The sequence below is a fragment of the Panthera uncia genome (assembly GCF_023721935.1).
Source record: "Panthera uncia isolate 11264 chromosome D3 unlocalized genomic scaffold, Puncia_PCG_1.0 HiC_scaffold_8, whole genome shotgun sequence".
Classification (NCBI taxonomy): domain Eukaryota; kingdom Metazoa; phylum Chordata; class Mammalia; order Carnivora; family Felidae; genus Panthera; species Panthera uncia.
The window spans coordinates 4,575,493-4,586,248 of NW_026057586.1; the positions used below are offsets into that span (position 1 = coordinate 4,575,493).

A 10,756-nucleotide genomic window follows, 5' to 3' on the forward strand; every position below is an offset into this window, starting at 1 on the left:
CCGCCACAGGGCCCTCTTCCCCCTGGACGGGGCCGCAGGCGCCCCCCGGGGCGGCCGGGGCCAGGCCAAGGCCATCAGCGACATGGCGCTCAGCTTCCTGGACATGGTGAGCCATTTCGACGACGACTTCTCCCACCGCCTCCACCTCTGCGACATCAAGCCCGAAAACTTTGCCATCAGGAGTGACTTCACGGTGAGTGGCTCGGGGAGGGTGTGTGTGCCATGTGGAGGACCGAGAATCTAGGAGAGGTTTCGGAAGTCACGGGGGACCCCTGGAAGCTTCTGGAACCTTCTAGCCTGGACAACCCGGACCTGCCACGCCACCTCCTTTTGGGGTGTTAATGAGAGAATTTTAACAACGCGTGCACCTTGCACCCCCGTCCTCCAGGAACGGGAACTAGAAGGAAAGGCGCCTGGTAGGGGGCGGAGGGCCCGGCAGGGGAAGGTGCGTCCTTCCTAATGGCTGTTCTGGCTTCTCCAAAGCAGCTTCGCCACATTGTAGACTAATTTGAAAGCGAGCTCTCGTTGAGTCAGAAAACAGTCTTCAGGAGAGCAGGAGCCACCGAGGATGACAAGGAAAGGTGGCTTTTGGGAGCTTTGGTACAACAGCCAGTTGGGGCTGCTGCTTTCTGCCTGTCCATGCTCTGAGATAACGGGAGACGTTTTCTGGTCCTTTCTTCCTGGAGAGGTCCTAGCTAGTCTCCCTTCCATGGGCAGGGCTTCTAGAGGGACAAGTGGAGTTTTGGCAGCTCCTACGAGGGAAAATCCTGCCGGGGGGAAGCATCTGGCTCTGTGCTGCTCTGTAGCAGCAGGTGAAGTCCATTTCCCGCTCTGGGCAGTGCAGGCATTCATGGAATTAAAGGTGCTGGAGAAGCAATGGCAGGAGGGACTTGGTGTTTCACGAGAAGATAATCCCCTCCCGCTTCCCCCTAACTAGGCTACACCCGCGTGTCGGATTGATGCGTCCTTGCCCCGTGCCCGGGCAAGCGCTGGGACCACTTGCGAAGAAGTAGGTGTGGTGTGGGATGGGCGCTGGGGAGGGGGCCGTGTCCCGGGCCCCCTCCTCCACAAGCTGCGGTCAGTTAGCTTGTCCGCTGCCAGTGCTGGTGAGCGAACGGCCAGGGCGACTTTGCTGGAGCCACACCAGAGAGCTGGCCGCTGAGCGTGCCGGCTCATGGCGGAACAGTGCTCTGCATCCTGGTGAAAAACAGAAAGGGACGCAAAGAGGGTACTCTTACTGCCGGCCAAGGGCTTCCGTGGCAGGTGACATGAGAGTGCCTTCCTACGACAGCCTGAAACCTACAAAACTAAATTTGCCACCTGTGTAAACCCCTTTCCCAACCAAGCCTTTGTCACTGCGAACAGCGTTGTGGGAACTTGCCCAAACGCTTTGTCCTAATGCCCTGTCCCTGACTGCCCCAGAGGGACTGATGAGCTGGGAGTGGCTCAAAGTGTGGAAGGGAAGGAGCTGAGAGGTTCCAGGAGGCTCTGGGAGGTTCCTGGAGGGTCCGTCTGCAATACCCTGGGCTCCATGAGACCTCTAGACGTGGTTGTGAGGGGGAGGGACAGCCCAGGACTCTGCCAGGGTATTTTTGGAGTTGAAATCCCAGCCGAGGCTTCCCCAGTTCGTGAGCAGAAGGTTTATGTGCTAGACTTGTAGGACCACCGTTCTCTTTCTCAGAGAAATCCTGGGAACGCAGACACCCCAAGGCCCTGGGAAAGGAGGTGTGGGGTGTCCACTCACAACCCCTGGCTTTGGCAGTTATCTGACACCCGTTTATTCATCCAGTGAGTGTCATGGAGTGTCGGTGAGTGGAACTCAACAGGGGCAGTAACAGTCGAGGGAACTGAGAGGCTGTCTGGGCTAGGTTCCCAGAAAAGGCCGTAGGAAGGAGGCAGGGCTGACGGGTCTTCCCCGGGGGAAAGGGAAGCATGGCATGTTGCTGGCTTGCGCACTGCATCAGGGTTGTGCCTTCCAGTATCTTGTGCACAACGGGCGGGAGATATTTGTTCGATGAGATAACGGCGACACTTTCAAGCCCAGGCTGTGCCCTGTGGACTGTGCTGGGGTGCACAGGCCCTTACCTCTGCCTGAGTTCTTGCTCAGGGGAGAAGGGGAAAGAAGGACAGAGGGTCCCGTTTGGCTAACCCTGGCATTATTCACCTCCTTACATGCTGAGTCTCAAGAAGTTAACTTTACCTGTGATTTTACAACTTTAATGAAACCCAGCAGTATCAGCATCACCAGGGAACTTGTTAGAAATGCGAATTCTCTGCCTCCCCCCGCCAAGACCTGCTGGGTCTGACCCCCTGGGGGTGGGATGTGGCGACCAGCACATACAGTCACTCACTTTCTCTGGGTCCCCCACTTATAGATCCTGAGAATTTATCCAGTGGTTGCCAAGGAACAGCTGGGAAACACCATCGCTCTGTGCCCCCCGAACCACTGCCCGCAAATGCTCCTTTCGAACAGATATGTTTCCTGCCCCAGAGCCACACTTTTCAGTGGAGAATGAAATAATCCCCAACCCTTTCTAGCCTGATGCCCGGAGAAAGTTTGATGAGACGCAAGTGAAGTAATTCCGTGCGGGAAGAATGTTATGATTCTCTCGATTCTGGTTAAGAAAACTTACTCAGGTTTCTCTGTTGGCTTGGTTGCTGTTCTTATTGTAGGTGTGTACAGTTATGCTCACAATAGCTATAATCCATTCTCCATTATGCACTGAAAACCAAATCTGGCTCTCCCTGGGAGGTCAGAAGGGAGCAATCAGAGATGGGAGAGAGAAGTTGTAAAGAGCTGAAATCGCAGGTAGGGGCCCAGGGGAAGCCGGGGAGAATGTCGGAAAGTATGGAAAGAAGAGAGACCATGTAGTCCCTATAATAAATTACCGAGACGATGGGTATGTGAGCACCGCCTAATATATATTTTCGTGTATTAACTAGGGTACACAGTGAAATAATGAGACGGGAAAAATTGAGTAAAATTATAATTTCTGCTTGCTGTGCCTGAATTAGTAATTAGGCAAAGCTCTTGAGTAGGGAACAGTTCTGTATTTTTTATTTTCATTATTCTCCATATATTTTGAAAGAGCGTATTTTTCCTCTTCTGTTTTACTGAATCATCCCCAAGAAAGTTTACTGCCTCTTGGCATCACTCCAGAGGGAAAAACAAAAACCCAAACTGGGGAGCATAGCTCCCAACACCACCAAGTTGAGGAGGACACGAACCCCAACCAACGCGTCTTTTGAGATGCTACCAAAGGCCGGAGGAAGGGCTGGTATTTGGAGGGTGACCTGTGAAGGCTTGTGAAATGTCGCAGACTCCATCGAACTCATCAAATCTTCCAAAAGCTCTTTGTTAACACCTTGAAGCTATGAAGTGCGTGATTTGGGCAGACTCCAGGTTTTATCAAGTTTGAGATCAGCTTTTTTTTTTTTTTTTTTTTTTTTGTTAATACATTCAGGTTGTGGAGGAAAATCCGCATCATGTAGATGTTATTTCTTTTTCTGGTTTTGAAGCCTATTTGGTTTGAAGCCAGGAAGATAAATCTGAAATTCCAGGAGCCCCACCCTGTTCTCGGGCTGACAGTGGCGTTTTGTATTTGATGCTGTTGGACGAGGGTCCACGGGCATCAAACCTAATTCAGGAGCTTTCACACTGCCTTTCCCAGCCACGTTTCTATCCAGCCAGTCAGGAGGAAACCAGTTGGCGTAGGTCACACATATGCCATAAATAGACAACCTATGTCCTGCCCTCCACATTCACCGGCACCCCCACGGACCTGCCCCTTGAAGGCAGTTTTCTTCTGTAGCTTCTATTCATGAGGATAAATTATCTGTATTCATGGCTTTCATAATTCTGAGCCTTGAAGGTCAGAGACCAAAGTGATAAAGCAATGGAGGGGGAATTCATTTATTTGTAAGAAATTGCAAAGATTCTACTTTTACAGCTGAAAAAATGTTTCAAGTTGAAAAGCGATACTTGTAGTCAGAGTTCCGGATCCTAGGCTTTCACGAGTGATGGCAAATGTCCTTTTGGCAGGGAAAGCCTTGCGATGTGGTCTATGCCGGGCCCTTGTGTGAGTGAAGCATGCGGCCCCCAGCCTGGCCGGGGCCCCTCTTTCTGGCAGGCAGCGTTCTGCGATCCTGCAATCTGTAGGAGCCTGCACCTCAGAGAGCAGAGGCACACTGGCTCCCTCTGCATTGGCCCCCCCGGGGGGTCCTCATCATGGCCATGAGCTGGGCCCCAAGAGTACTTGTGATGGCCATGTGCTGGGCCCCTGGCATCCTCGTGACAGCCCCAGGAGTCCTTTTGATGGCCATGCTCTGGGCCCCAAGAGTCCTTGTGACAACCATGTGCTGGGCCCCAAGAGTCCTTGTGATGGCCATGAGCTGGGCCCCAAGAGTCCTTATAATAGCCATGCTCTGGGCCCCAAGAGTCCTTGTGACAACGATGTGCTGGGCCCCGGGAGTCTTTGTGATGGCCATGTGCTGCTTGGTTACAGGTGGTGGCCATCGACGTGGACATGGCCTTTTTTGAACCCAAAATGAGGGAAATTCTTGAGCAGAATTGCACGGGGGATGAGGACTGCAATTTCTTTGACTGTTTTTCAAAGTGTGATCTGCGAGCCCATAAGTGTGGAGCAGAAAGAGTCAACAGCAACCTGCAGGTAAGCAGCCGCCACCGCGTGGGCTGGGGGACGTTGTCCTCTCTGGCTGTCGCCGTGGCACCCCATTCATATGGCCCAGGTCCCCTCTTCCACGCCACCTGGGCTTGATGTGCTCAGTGGGGACAGGGACATCAGGAGTTGGGGTGGTTATTTGTCTTGTCTGTCCCATGGGGCTGTTGGCCGAATGACCCTTGGGGGTCTGATGGACAGGGCGGCCAGCAGAGCCCATTATTCAGCTTCCCATTTCCTCCTAACGTATTACTTTTCTAACTTGAAGTTTTACTCAAAAAATTATCCCTGCCCTGATGCACAGAGCAAAAGAATAGAATTTTTTAAAATTTCAGAGATAGACGTAATGACACATGGGTGTTTCATAAGTGGCAAAGGTCGCCGGCGGAAGGAAAGCTGGGTTATGTAGCGAATGGTGTCGGTTAGCTGGGTGATGGGGCGTAACAAAGGACCACATTAACTCCTACTTCACTCCTCACCAAACTCCATTCCAGAGGCTCATGTACTTACTCATAAAAAATACAATCCTAAGTGTGCCAGAGTAAAACTGGGAGAATTTAAAATATTATCTGAGAGTAAAGAAGGTCTTTCTGAGCTCAGAAAGCCACAGGAAGGAGAAATTTAACTATCTTTAAAAAATCCGTATAGCAAAAACGAAATAAAACAAAATCCCCCAAAATACAGGCAAATATTTGCAATTGCTCGTACAGACCAGGAGCATAGAGGACAGAGGGTTCCTCATCCGCCGGCTGCTGCCGAGGCTCAGGGAGCGTCCCCCGGGAATGCGCTTGCCCAGTAGAGTCTTTGCCATGGCCCCTCCACATGCCGGGGGTAGCATCCAGGGATCGGTCAGTGGGAGAGGGGCCGTATGCAAAGCCCAGTCCCGGCCTCAGTAAGGAACAGTTTTCCTCCTCCCGCAGGTCCATGGACCGTGTCTCAGTAAATCCCTGCCTGCAGATCTCCATCTCACAGTCTGCTGTCTAGGAAGCCAACCAAAGCAAGGGGATAATGTCCTCACTTCAGTGTATAAAGAGTGTCTGCAAATTAATATGGAAAAGGTCAACAATGTGATGGAAGTGTGAACAAAGGTTATCAACTAGGCCATTCACTGGAAAGGAAGTACAATGTCACATCATCACCCTGACTGCTAGGAACAACGCAAATTACACCATTTTCACCCACCAGTTGGCAAAAATGAAAGACAGCACACGTGTTGGGGAGGGGGAGCCCAGCGTTCTCATCACACATTGCCATGAGAGTGTATCTCAGCACAACTTTCCACAGGGTCAATTTGGCAACATCTACCAAAACAAAAAACACACATATCTTTTGGCCCAGAAATTCCATTTCTAGAAATTCAGTCATAGGTGCAAAATGAAAATGACATACAGGCAAGATATTTACTGCAACTTTGTTCTAATAGCAAAAATTAGTAAACAATCTCATTTCCATCAGTAGGAAACTAGTTAAATAATTTATGATCTACCTACACATTTGAGGTGCAGCCATTAAAGTGAACAAGAAATCCTTACAAGGCTCTGCCTGGTATTCTGTTAGATGGGAGTGGAAGGTGTGGAAGAGGGTGTGTAATATATTGCCATTTGTGCAAAATAGAACAGAAAGGAAAAACACGTATCAGCTTGTGTGCATACTCTCTCTAGAAGGAAGGGGTCCCCTCGCGGAGCTGGGAACAGAACATTGGACAGTCAACAGGAGGCACACCGGTCTGTCCTTGGGAACATTTAACATTTTTGCACACGTATTCTCAATTTAAAACAGAAATAAGGTGATTTGCTTTTAAAAATATTCCTGGGGCACCTGGGTGGCTCAGTTGGTTAAGCGTCGAACTTAGACTCAGGTCATGATCTCACGGTTTATGGGTTCGAGCCCCATGTGGGGCTCTGTGCTGACAGCACAGAGCCTACTTGGGATTCTCTCTCTCCCTCTCTCTCTGCCCCTTCCCTGCATGCTCTCTCAAGATAAATAAAATAAAGAAACAATAAAAAAAAAAAGAAAAATTAAAAAAAAAAGGTTCCTCAGAAGTTAAAGTTCTGTGTCTTCTGTAAAAAGCAGAACTACAACACTGAGGCCTCTGCTCAATGAGTCCCAAACAGTGTGATATAGAAAGATAAAGCACATTAATCCCACCCCTCTCGGTGGAGCCCCCCCAGCAGGAGGAGCCTGTGAGGGCTCTAGAAACAGGAGCATGTGTAAGTGGAAGGTTGGAGGAGATCTCCGGCATCAGTGAATTTCATACCCTACGGGATGGTGGCTTGATTTTCATTTCTGCTTCCGAAGTAAAATGATTCAAAGTCCCTTCTAGTACAGCCTTTTCTCCGTGAGTCTATCACGTTTGCTGACTACTTCTCCCCACATGTCACTGGACCCTCGGGACAACCCGAGGGTCGTCGCTTGTTATGGTGACCAAATATGCACGAGAAAGCCCAACCTCAGCGATGCGGCCACACAGCCGAGGGGATGCTCCTTACGCAGCACTGGCCGCCCAGGACTTTCTGCTCCCCTTTGTCTTCGGAAGTGTACTCGATGACAGGGACCCTTCCCCGTCTGCGTTGAGGCTGGGAGTGGGACCTTGTTCCCGGTGCCCAGTGGTTCAAGTTCCAGAAGGGAAGGCACTTTTAGAATCAGACCATCTGTGTGGGAAGACGCCTCCCTCGGCAGGTGGGGTTGTATGGGAGGAGCCACGGTCTGTTTGGGCCTGCGGAGCCTCCGTGGTTGGTTCGCAGCCTGCACTAACCACTCTGTCCCCTGCCCCTCAGGTCGTCTGTGACAAGATATTCCGCCACTGGTTCTCCTCCAGTCTCAGGACCTCTGCCGTCTCCGTCCCGCTTCAGCTACAATTGCGGGACGCGGTCCAGGAATGCGCAGACCCTCGGGGCACCTCCGGCAGCGCCCCGGGAGCCGCCCCTGACGTGTTCTGGAAGCTTCAGCGCCTCCTTCAAGCCACACAGAGGGAACTGCAGGAGGCAGAGAAGTAGCCACGCCCGTGGCCTTGGGTCCCTTCCCTCTATGTTGGTTCAAGCATGGGACGTTTCCTCTATGCAAATGAGTGCACGCGCAGGTGTCGCTGTGGTCCTTCTGAAATGTGAAATCGCTGATGCCCTTCCCACCGCACGCCAGCTGCCCTCATGTGCGTCCTTCTGTCCCATCCTGGCTTGATTCGCTCCTGATGGAGGCCACCGCGCTGGCCTCTGACCTGCCACCCTTTAAAAGTGACACGAGGGAGGCAGGTACAGCGGTTTCCTCCTGGGGGCCTCTTCGTCGGGAAGCAGCACAAATCCCACTCTGAGGATCGTGCTTGTGCTCACCTGAGAGCCAGGGCTTCCAGCTGTCCTGCCTGCACACGTGCCCGCATTTAAAAAAGTGCACGTGCGTGCACACGAGCCCGTGTGCATGTTCACACGGGAGTGCTCGCGTGAGTGTGCGCACGCGTGCGTGAGGACGTGCCTGCCTGAACGAGCGTGAGCAGGGAGCGCGGGAGGCTCCGGGGCAGGGGAAGGGGTGTCCCCTCTGGGACAAGAGGGCTGCCTTTGTTTTGGAATAAAATACAATCAAAACAGAAGTTGCATCTGTAACGCAAACGTAATCCATCAGGAGAGGACGTGTCGGGACAGCGTATAGCCGTTTTCCTCCTGAGGGGCCCATCGATTTTATGGAGCCTGTGTTAGGGAGCACGTTACCGCCCGCCGCGGTGCATCTGCCTTTGGTGCGGGAGATGCAGGCTGGTTGGCACTGCGTCGTGTTGTCCCCGAGAACGTGGGGGACAGCGAGTGCCGCGGTCAGCGTCGGGCAGGGTCAGAGGCGGGCGCCTTGCTCCCAAGGGCACGAACGCCGAGGCCCGGGCGCCATGCCGCGCGCTGGCAGGTGCCTCCAGCAGAGTCCCGGGGAGGCCTTCCTGAGAGACGAGAGACACGAGGGAACCACCCCGTGGTCCCTCGCTGGGCAGGCAGGTGAACCCGTGGGGGGCCAGCCGGGCAGCCACCGGGAGGGAACTCCTTTCTACCGGACACCTGGGACACAGCAGGTGCTCCGCAAGTGACCAGCTGGTGTCCCTAACGGTAAATCAAGAAAGACGCTGAGAGAGGAAAAGGAAATTCTATTGATGGCTTACAAATCAAAGAGGACGGATTAATCTGAAATTAAAAAAAAAAAAATGACAAACTGGACAAATTTCAAGCTCTTTCTCTTTTCCTTGCCCGGTGCCTTCCTGGTCCAGACCAAGGGGAATTTCCTGCTTGTGTTCATTTGGATGCATTTCTCCAGGCTGCACCCCGGGCTCATGGAACGGTGTGAGGGGCGGGGCAGAGACAGCGAAGGCCCCACCGGGTCTGGGTTCCCACCTCTGAGCACTTCTGTCTGGTCGCCAAGGTCACCTGCAGTCCTGCCCCCCATCCGTCGCCCCTGGCATTTTCTCACGTGACTCAGTTTCCTCAAGGGCCCTCTAATCGTGTGTGTGAACGACTCACTCTGCCTTTGTAGCCTTTGGCAGGAAGGAAAACCCCATGGCTGTCGCTTCCGTGGCAGAAATACATTAAAACTAAAGTTTGATGCGCAGGCCTTGAGCTAGCAGTTTCTAAAGGAAAGGAGAGTTTGTCTACGGAACAGAGGCTCCTGTCTCTCCAGGGCTGTGCTCTGTGCAGTGGCTTCCTGCAGCCGTGAGGGTCTCACTGAACCGTGCCAACCGGAGGCTCAGGGTCTGTCTCTGAGCGAGGCTTCCATGAAACTGGGTGTGAGATAAAGGGCGAGGGAGGGGCAGGGGGCTTGCAGGCCGTGCTCCTAAAACAGTTGGCTTTCGCACTGTGACAGCAGAGGGGTCTCCCGCGGGTTGACCCTGGCATCACAGCCCTTCATTAGCGTTGGCTCCGAGCCACCTGGCTGGGCAGCAAAGCTGGCTCGGGAAAGGGAAAGTGTTCGTTTTCATTTAGACCAAAGTGGAAGCACATGTTTTTGTTTATCATGGAGACTACGCAACGTGTAATTTCCCGACACAATAGGGTTGTTATTGCTGAGAAGGAACAGTTTCACCCCTTTCCCCTGTGTCTGACCACTCGGTGTCTCTCCCTTCCTCTCTCTCTCTCTCTCTCTCTCACACACACACACACACAAATGCCCCTTTCCCATCCTGCCTGGAGAATTCCATAAAATGCCAGCATGACTTAAACTATCTGTGGTGGGTTTTGTTTTGGTTTTTTAAAAAAACCTCAAACCCTTGCGAAATAACACTTTTATAGAACACAATGAACAAACACTATATTTAATGTATATTTTTATATTGTAGAGAGAGCCCATGCGAGCGGGGGAGGGGCAGAGGGGGCAGAGGGGGTTGTGGGGGAGAATCTCGAGCAGGCTCCAGGCTCGCGCAGAGCCCGACGCAGGGCTTCATCTCACAACCCTGGGATCACGACTTGAGCCGAAATCTAGAGTTGGCTGTTCAACCGACGGAGCCACCCAGGGCCCCCCAGGGTTTGATGTTTTTAATGTGCCAAGTGAGACTGTGTTGCTTATCTGGTTGAGCACCCACCCCCCTTGCAGAGAAGGGGGCTCCCTATGTGGTTTCTGTGTTTGAATAACACTCGGGGGAGAGAAAACTCTCTGAGCTGTGTCCTCACGGAGGAGGACGTTCACCGGGTGTAGGCTGCCCCTTTTTTTTTTTTTTTTTTTTTTTAATTTTTTTTTCGACGTTTTTTATTTATTTTGGGGACAGAGAGAGACAGAGCATGAACGGGGGAGGGGCAGAGAGAGAGGGAGACACAGAATCGGAGACAGGCTCCAGGCTCGGAGCCGTCAGCCCGGAGCCCGACGCGGGGCTCGAACTCACGGACCGCGAGATCGTGACCTGGCTGAAGCCGGACGCTCAACCGACCGCGCCACCCAGGCGCCCCTGCCCCTTTTTAAGTTTTACCCGAATTAATGCAAGTGGTGCACTACATTCACCTCCGGTCCCTCGTCAGAGGTCAGTTTTCACCATGTATCTTGATAGATTATGGTTATAATGACAAGACTCCAGCTTTGAAGCCATGGTGGGTTACAGCTGCCGTGTCCTAACTGCCCGGAAATTG

General features: G+C 52.5%; 1 protein-coding gene across 1 annotated transcript; it reads left to right on the forward strand.

Moving 5' to 3' along the window:
• Position 1: 1 nt before the first annotated feature.
• Positions 2-8,289, forward strand: DIPK1C (divergent protein kinase domain 1C; the record flags this gene model as incomplete). The annotated part of the gene is made up of 3 exons (XM_049620253.1): positions 2-193; positions 4,506-4,670; positions 7,457-8,289. Coding segments are annotated over 3 exons (576 nt in total), but the record flags the coding sequence as incomplete, so codon positions are not given.
• Positions 8,290-10,756: the final 2,467 nt, after the last annotated feature.